This window comes from Peromyscus maniculatus, chromosome 3, assembly GCF_049852395.1.
Source record: "Peromyscus maniculatus bairdii isolate BWxNUB_F1_BW_parent chromosome 3, HU_Pman_BW_mat_3.1, whole genome shotgun sequence".
Classification (NCBI taxonomy): domain Eukaryota; kingdom Metazoa; phylum Chordata; class Mammalia; order Rodentia; family Cricetidae; genus Peromyscus; species Peromyscus maniculatus.
In genome coordinates, this window is record NC_134854.1 from 113,265,380 (window position 1) to 113,293,332 (window position 27,953).

A 27,953-nucleotide genomic window follows, 5' to 3' on the forward strand; every position below is an offset into this window, starting at 1 on the left:
AACTGAACAAAACCAAGCTAACTAGATCCAGCAAGAACTGCATCGGTCCCTCTTATGACTAAATCAGCTCTTAAAGGGACCACCACTTCCAAGCACTCATACTCTGAGGACAGAAAATGAACTTGAGTTTCAGGCAGGCAAATCACATCCAAACCACAGCAAGCAGACGGTCTACGCAGAGTGCAGAGAGCTGCCAACAGCCAGGAAAAGTACTGCAGCAGGAGAGAATCAGAGCAGCAGCAGAATACTCTGCCACCTATGTGCCATGTGACCTGGGTAAGTTAGCCCAGCTTCCTTGTCTGTGCAATGGGCATTACCCAACTTGCTTGTGGCCTAGCACAAGGGCTGACATCCACAGACTCCCACACATCTGATGAGCTGTGGAGCTAGTGTTGGGTAACAACAGGGATCTAGAGAAGACACAACCCTTCTCAGACAGTGAAGTTCTCAAAGCTTACAAAGGTCAAGTTCATTCACAGAAGAGACTCGGACCAAAACTGACGACAAAGGTCAAAGTATGTCTGGTTGAGGAAAGCCAATCAGAAAGCACACCACTCAGCTGTTTCTTAAAGATTTATTTATATGTACAAATGCAGGCCTAGTGTCCAGAGGAGGCTAGAAAGGGGTGTCAGATCCCCTGGAATTGAAGTTACAGATGGTTATAAGCCACTACATAGGTGCTAGGATTAAAATCTGAGTCCTCTGCAAGAGCAGCCAGTGCTCTTAACTGTTGAGCCATCTCTCCAGCCCCACTCATCTGCATTTACCCAAGAGAAGCTAAAACATGTTTTACACAGAAGTCCACAGTGGCAAAGTGAAAACCCAAAATTCCATCAGCTGACGGCTAGAGAAACAATGTGGTCTGTCCACACAGTGGAATGCTGTCGGACATTAAGAAGAACTAAGCACACGGACTGAAGGCACCAGGCTTAGAGGGAGTGAGAGAAGATGGTCAGAAGACTCTGTGGCTGTGCCACGTGACCACACTTCCAGGAAGAGTCCAGAGCAAGAAATGCAGACAGAAACCTGGCTGGGGAGGGTGGACTGTGCCAGGGGCTGGGCAGCGGTCAGCTGGCAGTAAATGTTCACAGGTTTTGGGTTTCTTTCTACACTGACGAGAAGTTCTAAAATTAGACAGTGACATGGTGATGGTAATACAAATTTTGTGAATTAAACCAGAACCTACTTTTTTAAAAGGTGAATTAGGCCTAGAGAGATGGCCCTCTGGTCAAGAGCACTGGCTGCTCTCGCGGAGGACCAAGTTTGGTTCCCAGCCCCTACATGGAGGCTCACAACTGTAACTCCAGTTCCAGGTGATCAGAAGCCCTCTTCTGGCCTCTGTGGGTACTTCACATATGTGGTGCACATACATACATGCAAACACTCACACACATAAATAATCTTTTAAAAATTAGAACAAAGTGAATTAATGCATACAAATCTCAGAAGGAATAATCTTTTAGTAACTTCAGGCAGAAACTGAGCAAGGGTCTTCAAACTACAATCCCTGGAACAAATCTGGCCCCTGACTGCTGGCCTCTCAGACAGGGTTTCTCTGTGTAGTTCAGGCTGACCTCGAACTCACAGAGATCCACCTGCATCTATCTCTCGAGTACTGGGATTAAAAGCATGTGCCACCCAGCTCCCAGCCTACTTCTATAAAATAGTTTTCCCAGGACCCATCCACTCATTGCTACTCTGGAGCAACAAGGTCCCAGGTGAAAAGACGTGACAGAGACATATGCCCAGAGAACCTTGGTCCCATTCACTATGCTGCCCATTACTGAACACGACAGCCAACTTCTGACCCAAAGCAGGACCCCTGGAGCCAGGTTACAGCTCAGATTCTGACTCAGCTATAAGGCAACTACTACATACCTGCCCCCCCACCCCCTCCCCAATGTACACCCATGTCTGGTAAGCCCACAGTCCTTACTCACCTCACCATTCTGTCTTCCTCCAGAGTTTTAACCTGCACCCTGCACACCACCTCAGCTGTCCCCAGGGTCTCCTAGTGACCTATAGATGCTTGGGACTGGAAGCAATTCTGATTTTGTAGTTTTCGGATCTGGGGATATTTGCATTGACTCTTCCAAGTGCTTCAAGAAGCTTAAGATTGAATACACTTCAGATTCCAGATTTCCTGATGTGGGCCACTCATTTCATGCACAGACCTTGCTTATTCACAGGTAGTACCGCCACTGCCCAAGGATCTAGGGGCAAGGATCCATGTTTTGAAGGCTTAGGTAACAGCCGTGGTGCTATGCTGCTCAGAGGTGGTAAGTTTTCTTTTTTTAAATAATTTTTTTAAAGACTTGTTTATTTTAATGTATTATGGTACGCTATCTGCATATATACCTGCATACCAGAAGAGAGTATTAGATCCAATTATAGATGGCTGTGAGCTACCATGTGGTTGCTGGGAATTGAACTCGGAACCTCTGAAAGAGCTGCCAATGCTTTTAACCACTGAGCCATCTCTCCAGCCCCAGATGTGGTAAACGTTTAAACAAGTGGGGCCAAGTGGGGAGAAGTTAGGTCACCAGGGGCCTGGGCTTGAAGGGGATCATCAGGACCCCACTCTTTCTTCCATCTCTTTGCTTCCTGGCCACCATAAAGTGAGCAGTCTCTTGTGACTCAAGTGCCCACCATGATGCTCTGCCCTGCCATGGGCCCAAAGACATGGACTGGAACCTCTAAAAACATGCATCAAGAATGTCCCAGGTATTCTGTCACAGTAATGACAAGCTGAATGACACACTCCCCTTGCTCCCCTTCCAAGAGGTCGGTGCTACCACCAGGCAAGGCCACACACAAGAATCCCACCCCAGAACCAGTCACTATCCACGCTAGTCAAGAAGTGACACCGAGAAACTGAGCCAGCAGCCCACTGCTGCCCTCACTTATACAGGTGTTTGGAGGTCTGGAGTGCTTAGGAATTCCAAAACAGCCTGGAAACTGAGCAGGAATAAAGGTTTCCATTGCTTCCACTATGGCCCAGAAGTGAGCTCCTGAGACAGAGGTACCAAGAACTGCCTCTGCACAGACTCTCTCTGCATGGGCACCAAGCCTGCTCCCAGAGTCAGCTAATAACCTGCACGTACAGGCCAGGCCACCGAACATGAGGAGGGCTGAGGCTTGACGCCACCAGGGAAAGACAAGCTACCTCAGAGATAGCTTCTACCCGCTCTGCTTCTCCTTGGCAGTGGCTCCCCCTTCCTGGCTGGAGCAGTAGCTAGTCATGAGAGGACAAGGGGCTATGGCCAAGGCAGCAGCCTGCCAAAGGGCAGCCGGTGTGGTCACCTTCTGAGTCCAGAGCCTGGATCTTCAGTTCCAACGGAGAGTCTTCAAGATAGAGCTCACGGGTGGTAGAGACGATCTGAATGCCATGGATGAGGTCAACGATGGCGTCACAGCGCAGCACCTGGCCTGTGGCTGCAGGGACAGAGAGGAGTTAATGCTGAAAATGGTGTCCAGCCACTGCCCACCTCCACGGCCACCTCCAGTGGTAGTGACTACAGGAACCAACAAGCCAATACACCACTAAGGAAGTGCTAAGGAAATGCTGGATCACTGAGCTACATGTTCAGCCCCTGCTACGGAACGATTACTTTTACTTGTGTGTATATGTATGTTCTGTGTGTATGCCACCTAAGTGCAGCTGACCACGGAGGCCAGAAGACAGCCTTGGGTCCTTGGAGCTAGAGTTACAGGCAGTTGTGAGACATGAAATATGAGTGCTAGGAACTGAACTTAGGTTCTCTGCAAGGACAATATATGGTCTTAATTACTGAGTCATCACTCCAACCCCACATTTTAAATTTTAAACACTGAATACTATCCCCTCCCCCACACCGCCTTTTTCCCCTTTTTCTTTTCTTTTTTCCTTTTCTTTCTTTCTTTTTTTTTTGAGACAGAGTCTTACTGTAGCCCTGGCTGTCCTGGAACTCCCTATGTAGAACAGTAGACCAGGCTGGCTTTGAACTCACAGAGATTCACCTACCTCTGCTTCCCAAGTGCCGGGATTAAAGGCATATGTCCAGCCTGAGTATGATTTTTACCAGAAGGCTATCTCACGGACGTTCCATTGTGTTAAACATTTATTGTTCAGATTCAGTTCCTAACAACTTGGGCTTATTGTTCAGATTCAGTACCTAACAACTTGGGCTTATTTATCTTATTTCCTACCTAGCATAGATTCCCAGGTTTGTTGGGTCACAGCATATAAAATTTATTGTTTTTTTAAATTGTATTTTAATTATGTATAGGGTGTGTGTTTGTGTACAGGTGTGTGCATCTGAGTGTTGGTGCTTGCAAACATCAGAGGCTTCAGATCCCCCTGGAGCTGGAGTTCCAGGTGGTTGGAGATGTGTGTTGGGAACTGAACTTATGTCCTTAGGGAAAACAGGATGTGATACAAATGGCTCAGACTTCTATCTGGCTCATAGTTTTCTTTTGACGTGAGTACAGTCTGGCTCTGAAATACTAGACCCAAGCAATCCTCCTGCCTGAGTAGCTGGGACTACAGATGTGTACCACTGAGCGGGACAATATAAAAATTTTGAAAGTTTTTTTTTTTTTTTTTTTGGTTTTTTGAGACAGGGTTTCTCTGTGTAGCTTTGCGCCTTTCCTGGATCTCGATCCATAGACCAGGCTGGCCTTGAACTCACAGAGATCCGCCTGGCTCTGCCTCCCGAGTGCTGGGATTAAAGGCATGCGCCACCACCTCCCGGCCTGAATTGTGAAAGTTCTTGATACATCGGCTAATACAAATAGAACAAGTGTTTCTATCTGTTGCCTGGAGAATGGTCAGAATAACTAGTATTATACACAGTTGTCCTCACACTAGAGTTCTCCAGGTGACGCTGTTATCTATCTTATTAATGAGGAAGTAAAAAATCTGTGCTTATATCCATGCACCCGCCTTGCAATATAGCGGACAGTCTTATGGAATGCTGACGTTAGTAAAAACAAGGAGACCAGAGAAATGGCTGCACAAACCTGGAGACGAGTCCCAGAACTCATGTAAAGAAGGAAGGAAAGAACTGACTCCACAAAGGTGTCCCCTATGTCCATATGTGTGCTGTATGTCCCCCCATATCATCCCCACAGTAATAAGTCCGTAAAAATAAAACAAAAGAACAACGACAAGGAGCCAGCCCCAGTGTGAGTCCTGACCCTGGTGAACTGGCCGAGGCACAGAGTCAGCTGCTGTGTGCCACTTCCCTTCGTGGTTACAGCCTGAGCACAACCTCCTGTTCCTGAAGGATTTTTTTCCCACACAGCTTTAAATGTGGGTTCACAAGAAAAGCCGAAGTCTTCCTGTCTGGATGGTTGGTTAACTGTGCTAGGCTAACACTTGGCTCCTTAGTGTGAACTGGGTTTAGGAATGTGGGAGACAGTTCTAAGCCAAAACTGCACTAGAACACAAAACGGACTGGTCCCAGAAGTATAGCATCCCAGGGGATCCTGGAACCAATCCACTACGGACACGAAGGAAAACTGTACTCCACATCTTCGATGTGATGAATCAAATATGGGGAAGGAAAAGGCATGGTTTCCTACTAGGTCAATTTTCTTCATTTTGATTTGACACCAGCTAAGAGCACCTGGGGTAATAAATATTAATTTATGAGTTTTGAGAGCCAATCTCCACAAGGTAAAATGCTGCAAATTCAGTGAGGAGGGACCAGGACAGGTGTTTCCTAAGCTCCTCCTGGTAGAGGTCTCAAGGGGGTGTTTCCCTGTCTCACAATCCCTTCGAGGATCTCCCATGGCACATGAAACCCTTACTGATGTCCTCTGCAAAGATGATGCTGGTCAGGCGGGCTGGCTGGGTTAAGCGGGCTTGCACCACTGCCTTCTGGGAGCACTGCTGTTCATTGGGGCCCAGTGGCTCTATGCTGGCTACCTCTGGCCGGGTGGATGACCTGCAGTGAAAAGAGCAGAGATTACTTCCTGGAGCCATACTGCAAGACACAGTCAGGCCCCAAAGCCAGAGCAGTAGCTTCCATCTGGGAATCTGTTGTTTTCAAACCCAGCGCAGAGGTGAGGACTCTCACACACCAACCTAAAAGAAAGAGAGAAGGAAAGAGGACAAGCCAAGGCCTTCCACCGCCAGACCTCTGCAACCTGAGCACACGAGTCACTGCACACAGCCCCCACTGGGTAAAACAAACCAGACACTGGGCACCTGGACACAGTCTTGGTATTCAACAGTCACTGTCCAAGATACACAGGCTGTATGAGGCCTCCTTACCTCAGGGGTAAGGCCCAAGACCCCAGTGAAACCACAGCTGGTATTGTAGCCTTTATCTATGCTCCAACTTTACACACACACACACACACACACACACACACACACACACACTCTCTCTCTCTCTCTCTCTCTCTCTCTCTCTCTCTCTCTCTCTCTCTCTCTCTCTCTCATAGTGAACTTTAGTTTATAATTAGGCCCAGAAAGAGAGTAAGAGTGCTAACATAAAAAAATAATACAAGTTAGAACAAGACTGCATGAAAGTTATTTGTTGTTGTTATTGTTTGTTTTTCAAGATAGGGCTCCTCTGTGTAATGGCCCTGACTGTCCTGGAACTTGCTCTGTAGACCAGGCTGGCCTCGAACTCAACAGAGATCCACCTGCCTCTGCCTCACTAGTGCTGGAATTAAAGGCGTGCACCACCCCATCTGGCTATGAAAGTTACCTAAATCTTTTCAATTGAGTGGTTTACTTCTAGAATTTTCCATGTAATATTTTCAACCTGTGAGTTACTCATGTAATTCTCCACCAGCAGGAAAGGTGCTTATGCATGAGGAGCAAATACTGGTATCTCAGCTGATCCAGGCTGGGCTCAGGGCACTCACCCAGATGTTATCCTTCGTCCCCACGTGGCTTCTATAGGACCTGGAAACCACTAAGTATAATGACAACAAGCACAGGGTCCCTATGCACTCAGAGCTGGCATCATGACCACATGGTGGGAGAAAGGCAGATGAGCACATCATCAGGTACGTCAGGACAGCCTGAGACACAGTGGGGAACCCACCAGCTATCACTGCCTCAGCTCCTTAACACAGGACAGCAACAGTCCCGGGTCACAGGACAAACATCAGAGTCCACCAGACGTAGCACTGAGAATGCTAAGTGGGTATTCACTGTTACTGCAGGTTCCAGGGAATCCTTGGAATGAATGTCAGAGATGGCAGGGAGACCTGTCCACAATGGCCCTGAGTGGAGAGCAGACAGGTATCGTGCATTCTGAGAGTAACCTGTACAAAGTAACCAAGGGCCCAGGGCAGGACAGCCACTGAGCGACCAACACTCATTCCTCAGTCTCACACAGCTCAGTCTCCAACACAGCACAGGCATGCTGGAGTCTGTCACAACTAAAAGTCAGCCATGGTGGTGCTTGCCTGTAATCCCAACAACTCAGGATCATCTGGAATCCAAGGTCCTTCTTGGATTCCAGCAAGTTTGAGGGCAACCTAAGCTATATAAGACCTTGTCTCAAAGCAAAACAACGGTACACCGCACACTTGAGCAGACATCCTGGGCTTCCAGCCTCGGGTCTGGTGTCTTTTTGGAGGCCAGGCAGACAGGGGCAACATCTCCAGCCACAACTGAGAACACTGTGACACAGAGAACACAGGCATCAGCTGAGCTGCTGAAGGCAGCCTAGAACACAACAGCCACATGCACTGAAGGTAAAAAATATACTAAACCAACCTCACCCGTCGGTGAGGAAAGAGACGGGATCTCTGGGGAAAGGCATGTGTGGTCGGCTCAGCGTGTCCTCTGAGGAGACAGCACCTCAGATGCCAAGGGGGAAAAGCAAAGTTGATTCAAACACCCCAAGTGGGCAAGAAAAGGGTCTCACACTAGGTGATAACTGAACTTGATTCAGTAATAATAGTTGAAGATATTTTCAAGGAGGTCAAACAAACTTCACACACACACAAAGACAGACAGACATAGACAGACAGACAGACACATACACATACACACACACACACACACACACACACACACACACACACACACACACACACATGAACAGCCTAGAACATACACACCAGTAAGAGGAAACTAAGGAAATAGTACAAATGACTGCCTTGTGTATGCTGGCTTGGATCAGGAAACTGGAATAGGACCTCTCTGGAAAGCCCAGTAAAGCCCAAAAAGTCTAGGGCATCATGAGTAGTCATGTTCTGCTGTGAATGTCCTGGTCTCACACGTGTGACTTTTGGAAAGCTACTGGAAGAAAACTGCTGTGGATATCGCTCTATATAAATAAAACACTGGCCAGTGACCAGGCAGGAAGTATAAGCGGGACAAGGAGAGAGGAGAACTGAGGGAACAGGAAGAAGGAGGGGGAGACACTGCAAGCCACTGCCAGGACAAGCAGCATGTAAAGACTCTGGTAAGCCACAAGTAACGTGGCAAGGTATAGATTTATAGAAATGGGTTAATTTAAGATAAAAGAACAGTTAACAAGAAGCCTGCCACAGCCATACAGTTTATAAGTAATGTAAGCGTCTGAGTGATTATTTTATACGTGGATTGTGGGACTACGGGGCTTGGTGGAACCTGAAGAGAAGCCCTCCAGCAACAGAAAACAATGTTCATTATTAGCTATGTAACTTTTCTGTAAGTCCAGAATGCTTCCAAAATTTAAAGAGAAACAGAGGTGAGGTGTGAACATGTAGAGTACAGGTTTTTAGGGCAGTGACACTATGTGATAGCTGTGGTTGTGTGCACATGTCCCTCAAAGGCCCATATGCTTTGGGCTTGGTCACAGGCACACATGGCTACTGGGAGGAGGTGAAATCTCTAGTGGAAGAGCTCTAGGTCACAGGGGGTGAGCATTTGAAGGCCACTGAGACTCGGGCCTCTCTTAATTCATATCAAGAGGCAGTTCCTCTGCTAGAATGTAACGTGTCACTAAGAGTCAATTTTCATATCCTGGGTTCCTGTCTTACCTTCCCACCAACAGGAAGGAGGACTCAGGTGAGCATGAACCAGGGAGGGGTAGCCTGCAATTTCTCGTAGGGTAGCTGGCTGGACGAGGTGTGGCTGGGGGGTTCCATACTCTTGGAAGACAGGCAGGTCTGCCATCATTTCCAATTAGTGTTCCCAACTGAAGCAGCCACATGGGTTTCCTTCCTTTTTCTGTTAACATTATACTGAGTTTATTTTTGTTTTAATATCAAGCCAACTTTGCAGTCCTGGGATTCCCCCTCTTGCTCACCCCTGTCATTTCTCTGGATTTAACTCTCACATTGTGGTGAGGGGTTCTGTGTTGGGGTCTGTGGTTTTCCTGTTCTACACTGTTTCTGTGGGCAGCTATGTGGGACTCCTGAACTGTGTTAGGGACTGCCTGCTGGGCTTCCCTGCCTGAGGAAGCACTAGGATCTGCCTCCTCACGGGTTCACAGGAGGCTCAGGTGAGGAGTTCTGTTTACACTAAAGTTTTTAAGAACAAAGGAAATTTTAGCAACTGTATGGAATGGACCAGAAAGCCTTGGGGGCTGCACAGCTTTCCAAGTGTAGTCAGAACCGGCCGAAAAGTCGGACCCTGCAAGCAGCTCACAGATGCGGAAACTGGGTTCAGTGACTGTCATGCAGCCATGCCACCTTCTCACGGGTTCCTGCTTTGCTCCTTCCAAAGTCCCCAGACGACAACAGCTTCCCTGCAAGACCAGGTCCTAAGGTATCCTCTCCCTGCCAACAGCCCGGGACACGGGCACGGGAAAGACAGCCACACCTGTGTCACTCGTGTAGGGGATGCCCTCGACCTCCATCTATCTTGTCCTGTAACAGCACCTAACTCGTCTGTGGACCAGCCTAGGATGATGTCAATGGGTCCCTCAAGTTCTCACACTGAAGTCAATTCGAGCTCCCAAGATGAGCGATTAGGAGTGATTAGGCCATGGGGACAGAGCCTCCAGGAAGGGTCCAGTGCTATTTAAAGAGGCTTCTCAGAGTGGCCTGGTTCCCTCCCTCCATCCAAGGGCACAAGAAGCTAGAGTGTACAACTGGGAAGTGGCCTCACAACATTGTCACTCAGACACCACCTGTGACTTCCAGCACTAAGGGAAATACATCCTCATTATTTCAAGCCACTCTTCCTTCTATGGGTTTGTAACAGCAGCAAGAAGAGACGGAGACCTCTTCCTCTCAGTCCAGGAGGCTCCAGAGCACTCTGGCCTGTGGACACCAACAGATGCACTACTGGGACCTGGCCAACAAAGCCTTGCGCATCCTGGCCACAGAGAAGGCTTTTGACTGTCACATGGGCCTAGGGCGGGTCCAATCAGAACAGGTGCTGTGGCTGAGGCCCACACAGACTGGAATGTGGGAGAGCATTGGGCTACAACGGCATCTTGCTACCCTAAGAGAGTGCCAAGGGACACCACAGCCAAGACCTAAGGACCAAGGAGTAGAGCCTGGTGACCATGCATTCATTCCCAACCCCCGACACAGAAACCTGAAACAAATCCTGCCTAAGAGTCTCCTTCAGGAACCAAAATTACATCCTTCTGTTACACTGCAACCATTTTGATTTGCATTTCCCGTTCCGTGTAGCATCCCAAGGCTGGGGAGGTAGATCCTCCAGGCTGAGCTCTTAAAGGTTTGCGGTAAGGTTTCCTCCAGAGCCAGTACTATAATAAACACCACCACAGACAGTAATGTTCATTATTATACAACCGTTCTGTTCTGTGTCAAACAGTAGAGTGTGATGTGCACAGCCATGTCCCCAACAGTCCTATTAGAACCCCAGGTGACACATGACGAAACCTCCACACGATGTCACCATAGCCCTAGAAAACAACGGCTTCAACACAGCTCAGACAGGAAGGTATGACACAATCCTGCTCCTTTGCACTGGGTACAGACAGCATCCAAACACAAAGCCGAGAATTTCCCGCCCTATCTGGTGCTGCCCACAAAGAAGGCTGGACTCCCAGACCCTGCAGAAGACGGCATCAGCCACCACCTGATCAGCCCCACCCCTAAATGCACCCTCAACGCTGTTTCCTCAAGATGACTGATTTTTTTCCGAGTTGCTGAAGGAGGCTGAGCGAGCCAGGCACCATCTGAGGAGCCCGCGTCCACGTCACAGCCCTGCCACCCACTGCGGGGATGCGCCAGGTGTCAGGCCCCTCAACAGCAGTATCACCCCTCCAGAGCAGGTTCTGCGGCTTTAAGAAAATAACTTTAGGATTGAGTGAAGAACAATATTTAAAGAGGTTAGAAGACAAACTAGCTTTATGATCCTGGTTCCTGCTGGCATCAGCGGGAACACGGAAACATTCTCTTTCTGGTCCTGCAGTTTCTGGCCAGCAAGAGCAGCTGCCTGAACACCGGCATCTTCTCAGGACCCTTCCTTGACACTGTGGTTTGGCTTTTAAATGTCCCCAGAAAGCCTTGTCCTGAACACTTAGCCACTGAGAGATACAAGAACCCTAAAGAAGTTACTCCTCATCCTATGGAAGTCAGGGTATTGGGACCCCAACCACATCCTCTCACCCACCTCCTTTTTACTTCCTGGCTCCCGTGAGGGAAGCTGACCTTGGCCCACTAACCACTCCCAACATGATGTCCTGACTCACCACAGGCCCAAACCATTTTAAACTGATCCTTCTGAAATGCGCACTAAAACAAAAATCTTCCCCCTTTAAGTATCTGATCTTAGTCATTTTCTCATAGTAATAGGGACCAGACGCGCCTGCCACGGGGCCTCCCCACCACCTGACTCGGCGCAGTCATGGCCAAGCATCACTTGCATTTTTTCATTCTTGATGTGTATGAGTATCTTGGCTGTTTATACGTCTGTGCACCACATGGGTGCTGGAAAAGAACATGTGATCCCCCAAAAAACTGTGAACCACTACGGTGGTTCTGAGTGGGTGCTGAGAATTGAAACCGAGTCCTCTTAACTGCTGAGCCATCTCCCATTCATTCCCTTTTTATTTTATTTCTTAAATTAATTCTCCTTTACTGAAAAGGTAATGCAAAAGGAAACCCTATACACCAGGGTAAACAGACACTCTTGTTTCCAGAAAACCAGATGTAAAAATGTTCTTTACCGAGAGCCTGTGCCTCCTTCCCACAGAGGCGCTCAGAAGCAGGCAAGCACTTAAGAGTGCTAAAAAGAGGAGGCAATGAAGGGACAGTAACTTAGGAAATAAAACTTCTGGTTAATACTGTTAAAGAAAGAAAGAAATCAAGTGGGCGGGCAGTTGGCAGGGGCTGGTGTAGGAGGAAGTGGGGAGCCAGTGTTTAACGGCTGAGGAGTTTCAGTTTTACAAGACAGAGCTCTGGATGGATGTCAGGGTGCTCTCATGCACGAAACCGGGTAAACGGTTAGGAGGCAAATTCTGTGTTAACATATTTTTTTTGTTTTAAAATAAGAGGGGCTGGAGAGGCAGCTCAGTGGTTAAGAGCACTTACTGCCCTGGCAGAGGACCCAGGTTCATTTCTGAGCACTCACATGGTGGTTCACAACTGCCTTTAGCTCTGGCTCCAGGATATCCGACACTCATTTCTGGCCTCCATGGACACCAGGCATGCACATGGTGCACATACATATACACAGATAAACATACACACATAAGAAAATAAATCTTTGAAAAGTTATCAACATACTGACTCAAGAAAACCTTTACTTTAAGGAAGTCTAAAGGATCAAGAGTGGACTATGAGATGTTGGGGGTGTGGTCTGGTGGTACAGTGCTTCCCTAGAATGTTCTAGTCCAGTACCACTAAACAAATAGTAAAAAGTGATCTTTCAAAGGGTGACACTTTGTCATCACCACAGCTGCATGAGACCCACTGGCACACACAATGTCCCAGCTCTCTGGGTGCCACTGCCTTTAAGAGAGCTGCCCCCTTTTCAGAACACAGACCGGGACCTGGGCAGGGTCAGAGGAGCCCAGAGACTCAGGTAGGTCAGGCCAGAAAAGAATAATAGGAAAAAAAAAACAAGGAGGGAGGGGGAGAGGCAAAGAAGAGGGATGGGAAGGGGTGGGGGAGGGAGAGAGCGGCAAAGAAGAAGGATGGGAAGGGGTGGGGGAGGGAGAGAGCGGCAAAGAAGAGGGATGGGAAGGGGTGGGGGAGGGAGGGGGAGAGGCAAAGAAGAGGGATGGGAAGGGGTGGGGGAGGGAGAGAGAGGCAAAGAAGAGGGATGGGAAGGGGTGGGGGAGGGAGGAGGAGAGGCAAAGAAGAGGGATGGGAAGGGGTAGGGGAGGGAGGGGGAGAGGCAAAGAAGAGGGATGGGAAGGGGTGGGGGAGGGAGAGAGAGGCAAAGAAGAGGGATGGGAAGGGGTGGGGGAGGGAGGGGGAGAGGCAAAGAAGAGGGATGGGAAGGGGTGGGGGAGGGAGAGAGAGAGGCAAAGAAGAGGGATGGGAAGGGGTGGGGGAGGGAGGAGGAGAGGCAAAGAAGAGGGATGGGAAGGGGTAGGGGAGGGAGGGGGAGAGGCAAAGAAGAGGGATGGGAAGGGGTGGGGGAGGGAGAGAGAGGCAAAGAAGAGGGATGGGAAGGTGGGATTGGTGGTCAATGCAGTGTGCCCTCCGCATCACCTCATGAGTCTGCAGAGTAGATCATCTCAGGGTCAGGCAAAATAGGGGAACCCCACAAGGGAAGCGGAAGAAAACCATCCGGGGCCCCAGGTCAGCCCAAGTCAACAGACACTTTCCAGAACCTCACTCTCACTGGTCTGGTAAGGTAAGCACGCAGGGCGCAGGGCGGCCTCTTAGAGTGTAGCCCCTCAAGAACCTCAGTGGCGGCAGCTCTCAGGGCCAAACGTTCATGGTTCTCAGGAAAGCCAGGCCCCAGAGACTCAAGCTCAATGTCTGACCTGGTAACCCTTTTCCTGTCCCCTAACCAAAGCCCACAAAGTCTTATATGACCTGGGCCTGCCAACCTCTCTAACCTCACCTTCTGATACCCTCGTGAAAACCAGTTTTGTCTTTTCAATCAAAGGTACTCAGCCAGAAAAGGTCCATATTCTTGAACAGCCCCCCTTCCCCTTTTTGCCAGTTAGCCAATCAGACTGTAAAGTCAGTTCCCATCAATGAGATGAGGCACAGTCACCACCTACACCAGGGATAAGATAAGCTAATTTGATGAATGTGTTAGCCAGTTTCATTTAGGTTCTTTTGTTGTTGTGTGTGTTTGTTTTTCAAGTCAGGGTTTCTCTGTGTAGTTTTGGTGCCTGTCCTGGATCTTGCTCTGTAGACCAGGCTGGCCTCAAACTCACAGAGATCCGCCTGGCTCTGCATCCTAAGTGCTGGGATTAAAGGCGTGTGCCTTTTCCCATCACCCTAACCTCACAGAATGCACCTCCCCTTCTAAGCTACCCAATCCCAGGCTGGAGCCCTTGCTGTTCTCTCCAGTGAGAACAGACTCAAGGTCCAGCTGGACTCCAAGGAGGTGTAATCCAAAACACATGTCTCAGATTGTCATCCATGTCTTCCACAGGCCGTGTTCGAAGGCTCCCTCAGTCCAACTTTGAATTCCAGGAAGTCAGGGTATCACCCACCCTATCAGGCCTTCTTAAGCAGTGTCCAGCATAGTGAAGTCACCTTATTTGTCCCCTGTGTAAAGTGACGACTGTCTAACCCAGAACGAGCTCTGACTGGTCTGAGAATCCCTATTGCTAGCAGTTTGGGGAACAGAGGCAGGAGGCACAGCGCCCTGAGGACTTTCTCTAGACTTTTAGGGACCTGACTTAGCAAAAATCGAGACCTGTGGCTTCCACCCATAAAAGAATTTCAGAACCAGCCTGTCTATGAAGGGGAGTTGGGGTTTATCTTAGTTGGGATTTCTATTGCTGTGATAACTTGGGGAGGAAAGGGTTTATTCAGCTTACAATTCTAAGGTCACATTCCATCACTGAGGGAAGTCAGGTCAGGAACTCAAGGCAGGAGCTGATGCAGAAGCCATGGAGGAGTGCTTTATGCTTACGGGCTTGCTCTCATGGCTTGCTCAGCCTGCTTTCTTATAGAACCCAGGACCACCAGTTCATGGGGCCCACCACCCACAGTGAACCGGACCCTCCACATCAAACATCCATTAAGAAAATGCACCACAGGCTTACCCACAGGCCAATCTGGCATTTTCTTACTTGAAGGTCCCTCTTCCAAAATGACGCTAGCTTGTGTCAAGTTGACATAAAAACTCGCCAGCACAGGGTTTACCACAGATTTTTCAATCTTTAAAAAAATATCTTTTCTAATTTATTTTAAGGGTGTGGGTGTTTAGCCTGTATGTGTGCATGTGCACCTTGTGTGTGTGGTGCCCTCAATGGGCAGAAGAAGGATTCTGATTCCCTAGAACTGGAGTTACACACAGTGGTGCATCTCCATATAAGTGTTAGACGTCAAACCCAGGTCCTCTGGAAGAGCCATCTCTTCAGCCCCCCTTCAGATATTTTAATATAGGCTTGAGCACAAAGGTTAAGAGAGAAGTGCTCAGAGACAAAAACAAGACACACCCAAGAGCACGGTTGTCACAAAGACAGACCCTAGTGTGTGTTCCAACTCAAGGGACAGTCGCCTTTCTTTGTCTTTACAGTAATCATATATGCAGGGGCTGGAGATTTGCTCAGCAATTAAGAACACCTGTTGCTCTTGCAGAGGACTCAGGTTTGGTTCCCAGCACCCATGTGCAGCTTATCACTGACAGTCATCCATAACTCCAGTTCCAGGGGATTCGACACCCTATACTGGCCTCCTCAGGCACTAGCCATGCACACAAAAAATAAATAAACCTAAAAAAAAGAAAGAAAAAATCGTGCGTGGCCATCCTATTTTAGTGGGACCCGGGCACGCACACACAGGCTTAGTCTCCCCCTGCCTTAAGAACAGTCTAATTCCAGCGCCCCCAGGCTCTCCCTCCTCCTCCCTCCTCCCCCCTCCACCCCCCTGCCTTACCTACCCCACTTCCCAGCAGAGCACCTTCTTAACAAACCACAGAACTGAAAGGAAACCACAGCGACCCCGAGTTGGGGGCAAAGCTGAAGGACAAGGGTGGGGTTTCTTCCTTTCTCTTTTCCTCTCAATTCCCCAAGTTTTTTGTGGGCACCATTTGCAAGTGATACCTTTTAAAGGAACCAATAAAATAACTTTCCAGATCACTTTCAATGCAAGATAGCTAAGCTAGGTCACAACTTGATACGCAGCCAGGCTGACCGGGCTCAACCTGAAAGACCAAGGAGCCTGGCAAATGAGCCAAGGCTGCCGGCCCAGGTCCCACACGGTGGGCTGGAAGGCTTCAGCGCCACTGTCGCTACTCCACGTGAGCGAGCTGCCACCCTTCCCTCTCCTCATCCCCTCAACACAGCAGTATGGACCAGATGACCTCCCAGTTAATGTGAAGCTACGGGCTTAGACATGTAGCAACTTCAGAGAACCTGGAGCCCATCAGTGAACCCCGAGGATGAGCAACACCCCCAGGGCCTGGCATGGGTTATTTTGTTTTTCATCTCAGAGGCTGGAAGCCCTCCTGGATAAAGGGGCCATTTCCTCCCAGGTGGAGGTAACCGCAGGTATGAGTCTTAGCTACCTGCCAACTCCCAAAACCTCCAGGCGAGAATCCTCAAAACTAAAGCCGTAAGTGGCGGATTTCGGAATAACATTTCTGAATTGTGCTTGATTGACAGGCCATCTTCCTGTGAAGTAAAGGGGAAACTGCCACCAAACACCTTCAAAGAAGACACTTAGTCTGAGCAGTCAACCACACCTTAGGATGAAAGCAACCAGACGCTAACAACCCAGAAGGTACTCAGCGCGCCTCTGATGCGTCTGAGATTCTGGACGCTTTTCCCAGTCAATAAAAATCTGCCAAGATCCACCAGCAACTCTCAGGAAAGCACAGTTGGGGGAAAAGAAAGAAAAAGGTTGTTATTTTAGAAACAAAAGTATGACTACAGAACTTCACAGAAAGCAGTACACAAATGCATGGGAGGGGGTTCACTTGGAGCCAGCTATTGTAAACAGCCAGCTTCCTCTTTCTTGTCCATCCATCAGACAGACGACTTCAACCAGAGTGAGCAGTACCCCTCCCAAGTGTCAAGAGCTGATCCCCCCCCCCCCTCAAAACAAGGCCCCGGAGAGGGATAAAGCGCCTCCTCGCGGGTAAACATTCATCCTAAAATGCAATGGAATGACTCTGCCTCTTCATACTTCAAAGGCCAATTTAGAGAGACAGTCTTTTTTTTTTTTTTTTTTTTTTTTTTGGTGTTTCGAGACAGGGTTTCTCTGTGTAGCTTTGGAGCCTATCCTGGAACTCACTCTGTAGCCCAGGCTGGCGTCGAACTCACAGAGATCCACCTGCCTCTGCCTCCCGAGTGCTGGGACAGTCTCATAATCCAGTCAGGAACTTCAGGGGTGCAATGCCACACTTATGAGGTAGACTTTTAAAACAAATAGGTTTGAAAAGTACATGTAACAGAATATGGGTCTAAGCTCTGGGCATCATACAGAACATGAAAACACACACACACACACACACACACACACACACACACACACACACACACCCTAGCTAGTTAAGTCTTAGTCCAGACCATGGTTGTTCCTTATGCTGCGACCCTTTAATACAGTTCCTCACGTTGTGGTGACCCCCAACCATAAAATTATTTCGTTGCTGCTACATAACTGTAATTTTGCTACTATTATGAATCCTACTGGAAATATCTGATACACGGGCTACCTGCTGTGCCACAGAGGGGTCGAGACCCATAGGTCGAGAACCACATGTTTAGAGACATCCTTGAGGCAGAAAGGAGGCTGGCAGCTAAGTGCAGCCTGGGAGGGGGGAGGCAGTAAGGCACTGCCTAATTATCACTAGTGAGGTTAGGGTGTGTGTCAGGGTGTGACCGGGTCACACCCTACTCAGCCTCCACCCGGCAACCAGAAGCTCTCCTCTTCATCTGCCTAGCCGACCCCACTTCACTGCACCTCATTCCCTCGCCTCACACTTGAGAGATGGAGACGAGACCTCTAGGTCCTTTCATGAACCAAGACTTATGATCTTCCCCAAGTGGCCCAACGGGTATGGTGTGTCTCCCACACACCCGCTTCCCACACCAGTCAGGCGCCGGGGGTGAGTCCCCCGTCTCCCACAGACTCCCAGAGCCCTGGCTGTTCACACGGGAGCTCCTCAGGGCCCTGACAGCAGGGGGACCGAGGCCACGTGCGCGCGGCGCTGCCCTCAGCAGCCCGCGATCCCAGCCTCCTCTTCCCGCGCAACTCAGCCGCGAGTGACCCGGACGCCATGCGCAGGCGGCGCGCGCGCCACGGGGTCACGCGGGGCCGGCTGGGGCGAGCACGCCGTGCACCTGCGGCCCAGGCCCCCTCCCGCGCACCTGCCGCCTCCCGCCCGAGCCCGCGCGCCTCACCAGCGGTAGCAGCCCTCCGAAGCTTCCAGAGTGAAGTTCACGCGCGTGGCCCGCGTGAAGGGCAGCAGCACTTTGGGAATGTTGAGCTTGGCGGCCGCGGCGGGGCCCGCCGCCTGCAGCAACAGCAGCGCCCAGAGCGCCGGCTGCACCCGCGAGGCCCGCGCCATCCTCCCGGCCTCGCTAGCGCCCCGGCGCGCGCTCCCGCGCCCTCCAGCGGCGCGCGCTGGGCAGCAGGTGGCCGCGGAGGGGGCGGGGCGAGCGCGGTGGGGGCGGGGCGAGCGCGGTGGGGGCGGGGCGCCGGGGAGGCCGTGAACTCGCGCTCCTGCTGCGCCCCCAGAGTGCGCCGAGCGCGCCGAGTCCTGCGCGCTTTTTTCAGCCCCGGAGCCGGTTGCGTGTGGCCTCAGGCCGCCGCCGCCGCCGCGCGCATGTCACTGGTCGCCGGTGGCAGCCTTCCAGCCGGCTCGCTTTCGTTCATACCCGCCTTGTCTGGAGCCTCTGGCGGTAGAGGCAGGGCATCGCAGTAAGACGAGGCGACCCAGAACATTGCGGGTTGCCATGTGGAGTGCCCACTGACCCCCCCCTCGTCCCAGGCCACACTTCAGCGGGAAGCCACCCGCTGAAGCACCAGCGGGCTCAAGGAGGTCTTGGGGTTCTTTTTTGTTTTGTTTCGTTGTTTATTTGTTTTTCGAGACAGGGTTTTTCTGTAGTTTTTGAGCCTGCCCTGGAACTCACTCTGTTAGACCAGGCTGGCCTCGAACTGAGAGATCCGCCTGCCTCGGTCTCCCGAGTGCTGGGAATAAAGGCGTGCGCCAACCATCTCCCCTCGGCCTTGGGGGTTCTTTAGGATCAGTCCATCCGCAGGGCAACACTAGAGACTTTGCAAGGGAGTAACCCCAACAGTGAGTTAGGGTGCGACACTGCCCTGGAAGCAAGCATGGCAACCCGAATTCAGCTGCAGGGTGAGCCTGCGTTCATCAGGAACTGGATAGAGCAGCGGGGCCTGCACGAAAAGTGACAGGCTGATGCCACTAGCAAGGACATGAAGCTGAATTTCAGGCTGGCTGGGGAAGCCGTCTCGGGAGGAAGCCTCTGAATGCTAGCATCTCATTGGGTTTCTGAGAGGCCACCATCCCTGGTCTGTGCTAGTCAGGGTTTTGTTTGCTTGGTTGGTTGGTTTTTGTTTTTTTGGTGATTTGGTTTTTTTGTTTTTGTCAACTTGATACAAACTAGTGCCTTCTGGGGAGAGGAACCTCACCTGAGAAAATGGCCCATCAGATTGCCCTGTGGGCATGTTTATTGGGCATTTGCATGAATAATAATTGATGTGGGAGGGCCCATGAGCTAGGCGGTGGTGCCGCGTCTGAAGTGTGTAAGGAAGCAGGCTGAGCAAGCCAACAGGAGCATTCCTCCATGGCGTTGTTGGCTTCAGTTCCTGCCTGACCTGCTCGAGCGCCTGCTTCAGCTTCCCTCAGTGATGGACTGTGGTTGGGGTAGATAAGCCAAATAAACCCTTCCCTTCCCAAGGTGCTTTTGGCTATGGTCTTCTTGCCCATGGGATTTTTGGGTGGGAGAGGGGGCATGTGGAGGGCACCCCCAGGGCCTGAGGACCCTGGACCAGGAATGTGTGCTTGAGAAGCTCCCCTAAAGAGGATGTGTCTTCCAGGCTGGGTACCAGGTGCTGTGGGAGGGAAAGTTCCCTCTTCTTCTCAGAGGAAACGAAGAAGTGTGGAGAAGTCTGCCCCAGGGTGTCCGTGCAAAGTCTTCCTGGGTGTTCTTGATTATGCTTTGTTGTTTTTAATTTCCAGTGCCGGAGATCACACACAGAGCTTCACTCCTGAGTATTTCATGACTCACTTTAGAGCAGGTACTGGGATCAGGTGGCTAAAATTAAAGAAGTTCAAAGGAATTCAGAGTGGAAGATCCATTCTTCCATCATCCAGTCCCCACTGTGGGCAGCCAGTGTCTTCCACACAGAATGCATTAGTAAGTTCGAGAGTGCCTGGGCCCTGTGCCAGACAGGTAAACAAAATACATGAAAAGGGACCTGGTGGGGCACAGGGGAGCTTTAGTCTTTGGACATAAGGATCACAGGGCCCTGTAGTTCCAGCTCTCTGTTTATCAAGAAGTCAGTAACAGATAGATAGGTAGATAGATAGATAGATAGATAGATAATAGAGATAGATGATAGAGATAGATTGATTAGATAGAGATAGATAGAGTGGTAGTTAGAATGTAATTAATCCTATAATCTCATAGGGAGTAGCATTATTAGGAGGTGTGGCCTTGTTGAAGTGGGTATGGCCTAGTTGGAGGAAGTGTGTCACTGTGAGGGGTGGGCTTTGAAGTTTCCTATGCTCAGGATACTGCCCAGTGTCTTAGTCGACTTCCTGTTGCCTGCAAGATGTAGGACTCTCAACTGCTACTCCAGTACCGTGTCTGACTGCATGCTGCCATGTCCCACCATGATGATAATGGACTGAACCTCTGAAACTGTAAACCACCCCAATTAAATGTTTTCTTTATAAGAGTTGCGATGGGCGGTGGTGGCACATGCCTTTAATCCCAGCACTCGGGAGGCAGAGGCAGGCAGATATCTGTGAGTTCTAGGCTGGCCTGGGCTACCAAGTGAGTTCCAGGAAAGGCGCAAAGCTACACAAAGAAACCCTGTGTCGAAAAACCACACACACGCACAAAAAGAGTTGCTGTGGCCATGGTGTCTCTTCACAGCAATAGAAACCCCAAGACAGACAGATGCACAGTCAGACTGACAGACATTTACATTTATTTATTTATGTATTTATCTCTCTCTCTCTCTCTCTGTGTGTGTGTGTGTGTGTGTGTGTGTGTGTGTGTGTGTGTGTGTCTGCCATGTAAGGCATGTAGAGGTCAGAGGACAGCCCATGGGAACTGGTTCTAACCTTCCTCCATGTGGGTCCTGGGGATGGAATTCAGGTCATCATGCCTGATGGTAAGGGCTCTTACCGCACTAAGCCATCTCCAGGGCCCCAGTAATGGATATTTAAGAGAACATCAAGGCTGTTAAAAATGGCAACACATTTTTAAAAAGATACGTTTACCCAGAGAAATGAGCATTGATGTTTATACAACCCTGTGGGTAAAATGATTCATAGGTTAAGCCCAAACCAGAAACAGCACAGAAGTCCTTCAATGAAGGAGTACCCTGTGGCATGCTCATGATATGAAGTATTATTCAGCAATAAAAATAAAGGTGTTGTTGACATATAAAACCATTTCAATGAATCTCCAGAGAACTGTACTAGGTGGAAAAAATTTAAGGTGACTGGGGCTGGAGAGATGGCTTAGCAGTTAAGAGCACTTGTTGCTCTTGCAGAGAACCCAGATTTAGTTCCCATCACCTACATGACAACTCACGACTGTAACTCTAGTACCAGGAGATTCAGCATCCTCTTCTGCCACAGCAAGTGTGTGAAGGTCAGAGATCCATTTGCAGGAGTCAAGTCTCTCCTTCTACTATGGGGACCCTGAGAATGGAACTGATGTTGTCAGGCTTGGCCGCAAGTCCCAGACCCACTGAGCCATCCTGCTGGCCCTCTCATATAGTATTTTTTTTTTTTTTTTTTTTTGGTTTTTCGAGACAGGGTTTCTCTGTGTAGCTTTGAGACTTTCCTGGACCTCACTTTTCTGGACCCCAGGCTGGCCCAGAACTCACAGAGATCCACCTGGCTCTGCCTCCCAAGTGCTGGGATTAAAGGCGTGCGCCACCACCACCCGGCAAGTATTCTTGAAATGACAAAGTGCAGGATGGGCAAACAGAGGCGTGATGATTGCCAGGGCAGAGTGTGACTGTCAAAGGCAACATGACCATCTTCAGGGGGATGGGAATGTTGGGTATCTTGACCTCACTCAGGACAACTCCCTGGTTTTATAAGATGTTACAGTTGGAGAAACAGGTTGGGTACATGAGACTTCTCTACTATTTCTTAAAACTCTGCATGAATCAACAGAGAGAAAGGGGGGAGGAAGAGTTGTTTAACCTGGGCTGTGGATCCTACCCATGATCCCAGGATTGCGATTTCTAGCTTGGGCCACATATAAAGACCCTGTTATACAAACAGTTAAACCAGTGGACACACTTGCTGACTGTGTGTTCCTTGGGTAACCAGGACATTTTCCTAGCCCCAAACAACCAGTGATTGTCAGTAAATCTTGAATAATGTATCTTTCACATTGTATACGCCCCCTTCCCAGAGTTTTGGTCATTTACAAAGCCAGTGAGGAATGATGTCTGGTGCCCATGGGTGAAGAGCTTTGCTGCCTTCCATGTCTCTGCTCTTCTTCCCTGGGTGTTAATACTTCATCTGAGAAGGCCTCAGAAGACCTCCCAAGCCACCCCTGTGGCCCCTAGCACAGATCCCCGGGGACAAGAGAAAAACAGATTGTGTGAGGACACTTTGTCAACCTGATAAATAAAATAAGAAAATATTTCCTGAAACTTGTCATCCGGTTCCTCCCAAACTTCTGTCATTTCCTTAACACCCTAAAGAATTTTTTTTTTTACAATATCTGAGTACCACCTGCACTGTTACTTCCCATTTGCCTTTGAATCGAAGTGTTTACATCTATTTAAGAAGCGGGCTCTGCTGCCTCTCTAAATAGAAAACCAAGACCAGCTGCCAAAATAGAAGCAGTCGTGAAATAAACAGAGGAAACAAAGGGATGCCCTGATATCCAGCCGGTGACTCCGGCAGCAGCTCAGAGCCAAGGCCTGCCCTGGGCCCTCACATGGAGCATGCCAAGCCACCCCAGAGCCATGGCGCCAAGCCACCCCAGAGCCATGGCGCCAAGCTGGGCCTCTGTCTAGGGCACTGCAGGACCAGGAGGAAAAGTCTGCACAGCTAACTTTTCCTATGGGTACTGTCACATTGGAGGGCACCCACCACCTTTTTGTAACCATTCGGTACTTTTGAGAAATCATTTTATAGGTGGAGTCACAACAGGTGACAGAATAATATAAGAGGGCCTGGGGACCTGAAGCCTCGTGACTGTCCAGTGCTGTGGCACCTCCTTCAACCCTGGGTCAATCCCAGCGGCAGCGGCGACTTCCGTTTTGATAGGGAGGACAAAGACAGTGGTGGCTCCATCTGGACTCCACTGTGAGTCTAACAGACAAGGCCCACTTCTATACGGACTACCACAATACTGTCGCCACACCTCGAAAATTAGCAGCAATGCATTGGTCATAACATGCACATCTAGAGCTAGGCATGGTGGCACACACCTTCAACTCCAGGAGTTGAGAGGCACAGGCAGGTGGATCTCTGTGAGTTCAAAGCCAGCCTGGTCTACAGAGTAAGTTCCAGACCAGCCAGGGTTGCATAGGTATTCTGTGTCAAAGAAATAAATAAGTACACATATAGAGGGCCAGAGAGATAATTCAGCACGTAGATACCCGCTGCCAATCCTGACAACCTGAGTTCAACCTCCAGGACCCATGAAGAGAAAAGTGAACAGATGCCCACAAGTTCTCTTCTGACCTCCACCTGAGCAGGAGGACATGCACACCCATACATGTACACACGTGATTTAGACAGAAATGTAAAAGCTTTAAAATATACACATACAACTCAAATGTTCAACTATCTCATAAATCCCTGCTTTTCTTGAAGAAAAAAAAAGATTTATTTTTACAAGTCAGGATTGTGCCAGATATGGTAGTACATGTCTATAATGCCAGCCCTTGGGAGGCTGAGACAGGAGGATTGCTGTAAGTTTGAGGCCAGCCTGGGATACATAATAAGTGCCAGGATAGCCGGGGGTACATAACAAGACCCTGTCCATAAAAAAGTAAACAAACAAGTAGAGGATTGGCAGTGTTTGCAGCCTGTCGTCCTGCCCACTCAGGAAGTGCCAGGGGTGCTGGAAAGCCTTCTCTTTGGCCAAGCGCTTTCTAGAACTCTGCTTGCAGAAGATAATGGCGGCCCTTAATTAGGGAAAGCACTGTTTCTCATTGCTGCCCAGGCTTGCTCTGCTGGAGGGTCCATCTTTCCCACTGCACTTACTCACTGAAGGTTGTTTTACCTGAGTGGCCCCATCTCCCTCTGCCAGGATTAATGAACGTTGGCTTCCAGCAAGAGCTTCTTGAGGATAGGAGGCCCTTTCTCCTCACTCAGGCATCCCCTTCTTCCCATGGCATCCCTTGAGAACAGTGGCTGCAGAGGAAGAAACTGCAGACAGTGGGGCTGGAGAGATGGTCCCGGAGTTCAGAGCACTGGCTGCTCCTGTGGAGGAGCCAGATTCCATTGCCAGCACCCGCATGGCAGCCCCAAACCACCTGTAACTCCAGTTTCTGGGAATCGGATGCTCTCTCCTGTCCTCTAACGGCACTGAACACATGTAATGTACACACGTACATGCAGGAAAACACACACACATTGGGAAAGGAAACAAGGAAGGAAATAAAATTGTAGGCAGCTTGTCAAAGCCTTGAGCCTCCCTAGAAGTACAGACACGTGGCCTGACATGAGGAAACACACCTACAATCCCTGTACCTGTTGGGATCTGAGGAGGAAGACTGAGAGATAGAAACCAGACTGGGCTACGTACCATCTTAGGCACATGTGGGGGTCCAGCTGTCTAGAGGTGACTCCCTGCTGGACTCCTGAACCAGTCCTTGGGTTCCCCTACTCCTTGCACTCCAGAACTGCCCCAGTGGCTGGCAGTGTGCATCCTCTGTTTCCATGACAGTTAATTTTGCATGTGAACTAGCTTTGGGCTGTACTCCTGGTGAACATGACTCCCGGATGTGTCTGTGAGAGCATCAAAGGGAGAGAGACCAGTGCAGGAATCTGTGGACTTCTCTACTGCACCAGTGTGGGACTGGGCATCATCCATCCCACGGAGGGCCTGAGGAAAAGTGAAAGGCAGAAGCCCCCCACCCCCATGCCCGCACTGCACAAAGCTAAGGTTCACACTGGAGGCAAGGGGTGTGACAGGAGGGGTTCACCCACAGCTGCACCAACACATCATTAAGATAAATGTCGGGGGGCTGGGGAGACAGCTGTCAGGAAAGTGCTTGTACAAGCATGAAGTCTTGAGCTCATCTCTCCAAATCCTCAAAATAGCCAGGCATGGTGGCTCCCAGACCTGGGGCAGTAGAGACAGGTAGACTCTGGAAGCTCCTGGCCAGCCAGGCCAACCAATACAGAAAGTTCAGTGAAAGACCCTGAATAATAATATAATATAATACAATATAATATAATACAATACAATACAAAACAATATAATACAATATAATATAATATAATATAATATAATATAATATAATATAATATAATATACCATACAAACATGAGAACCTGATTTCAAATTCCCAGGACACATGTGAAGCTGAGCTCAATAGTGAGTATTTATAATCCCAGCAAGCCTGTAGCAAGATGGGAGGAAGAACCAGGAGAATCTTGGGAATGCTGTGGGCCTGCTGGTATCTTCAACTATAAAACCACAACAAACCCTGCTTCAAACAAGGTGGAACCCCCGCTCCCCGAGACTGTCCACTGACATCCATAAGTGCACCAATATATACACATGACCATACAGGAACACATACACAGGGACATACACACACACACACACACACACACACACACACAAAGGTAATTATAAAAAATAATAAGATGGAGAGTGATTAAAAAGGACACCCAATGTTGACCCCTGTTCTCCAACTGTACACACAGGAACACATACACATATATACCACACACAAACTTAAATTTTTTTTAATTATTATTATTTGGATTTTTGTTGTTGTTGTTGTTTTCTAGACAGGGTTTCTCTGTGTAGTAGCTTTGCGCCTTTGCTGGATCTCACTCTGTAGAACAAGCTGGCCTCAAAGTCACAGAGATCTGCCTGGCTCTGCCTCCTGAATGCTGGGATTAAAGGTGTGTGCCACCACCGCCTGGCCTTAATTATTTTTTTATGTGTATAGATGTTTTGCCTGAATATATGTCTGTGTACCATATGAATGCCTGGTACCTGAGGAAGCCAGAAGAGGGTGTTGGATCCCATAAAACTGGAATTACAGATGCTTATGAGCTGCCATATGGGTGTTGGGAACCAAACCTGGGTCCTCCGGAAGAAAACCGGTGCTCTGAACTGCTGAGCCATTGCTCCAGCCCCATAAATATATAATACTTTTTGTTTGTTTGTTTTTCAAGACAAAGTTTCTCTGTGTAACAGTCCTGGCTGTTCTTTGTAGACCAGGCTGGCTTTGAACTCACAGAAATCCATCTGCCTCTGCTGCCTCCCAAGTGCTGGGATTAAAGACGTGCGCCACCACCCGGCTAAATAATACATTTTTGGGAAAGAGGAGCTTCAGTTTCTTCTCCATGCTCTTCTGTTAAGTTTCTTCTCCATGCTCTTCTGTTATGTTCACTGAGGGAAGGAGCCATTTTTTCTGTCAGCCTCACAGTTTTCAAATTGTGAGTTCTCCACCTGAGACTTCCCATCACTGCACAGGTGACTTCCTGTCAGAGGAACAGTGACTTCCTGTGAGATGTTCCTGTCTCCTTCCTGGCCCAAGAAGCAGCTTGTGTAAATAAATTTAAGTAGCCAGCAAGGGAGCTTCAGCTAAAACAAAACAAAACCCATATATCTCAACATTCACACACAGGTTGCTTTTTTTTTTAAAGGCATAATCTGACATGGCTGAATAAAACAGCCTGGGGGTTTTCCCATCTGTCAGAAGCATTAATGAGCTGAAATTCCAGTTAGTTAGAGGAGAGCATCTTCCTGCCATCTCTACACTATGTGTCCTAAAAACTGGTATTGAGAAAAAGTGGGAATCTTTTTTTTTTAGCTTTATTTTATTTTTAAGTGGAGACCTGAAGAGGGTGTTGGATCTCTCTTGAGCTAGAATTACATTAAGTTGTGACATCCCTGATGTGGGGGAAGGGAATTGCTCAGGTCCTCTGAAAGGGCAGTAAAGACTCTCAGCCAACTGAGCCTTCTCTCCAGCCCCAAGGCAGGAATCTTTATTGGAAATTTCTTAGTTTATCCCCTACTATTATTATCTCAGGGCTTCGAGGAAATGTTTTAGAAGATAAATTCAAGTTCTTCATCATATGAACAAATGAAAACTGCTGCGATGTACAGTCTGCTGTGTTGGACAAAGGGAAGTTTCCAGGACCTCCTCCCAAGGCTCGCTGCCGGGAATAGACAGATTAGAAAGGAGATAAGGAATACAAATGTATTCAAGTACAAGAAGAAATCACAGCCCAGGGTGTGACTCCCATAGTCCAACAGGACTCAACCCTCTTTATCCCCCTCTTCCTACAGGGTAGAGACAGTGGAGACAACGAAGGCTGTTTAAGGGAACTCAGTGGGTTTGGAGAACATTCAGTGTCTTCATACAGTAGCCTGGGGTGTGGGACAGACTGTGGCTCATACAAGCTCTGCTAAGGGGCCAAACTAGAAGCCAGTGGTGTGTGACACGAATCTGTCCAGGTGTACCAGCAGACTCGGGCTTTCTTCTAGCGTGGCAGCAAATGGGAGTCCAGGAAAGAGCCTGGGCTA

At 49.2% G+C, this 27,953-nt stretch overlaps 1 protein-coding gene across 3 annotated transcripts in view; it reads right to left on the reverse strand.

The window, feature by feature from the left end:
- Positions 1 to 18,596, reverse strand: part of Nup210 (nucleoporin 210) — a 102,543-nt gene extending 83,947 nt beyond the window's left edge. For all 3 annotated transcript variants that reach the window (XM_076567353.1, XM_076567355.1, XM_076567354.1), the window contains exons 1-3: positions 18,402 to 18,596; positions 5,794 to 5,930; positions 3,304 to 3,435 (exon numbers count right to left, since the gene is read on the reverse strand). In XM_076567353.1, coding sequence (XP_076423468.1) covers positions 3,304 to 3,435; positions 5,794 to 5,930; positions 18,402 to 18,568 — 436 coding nt within the window. In that variant the 5' untranslated portion in view covers positions 18,569 to 18,596. The remainder of the gene's footprint in view (positions 1 to 3,303; positions 3,436 to 5,793; positions 5,931 to 18,401) is intronic.
- Between the last annotated feature and the right edge of the window lie 9,357 nt (positions 18,597 to 27,953).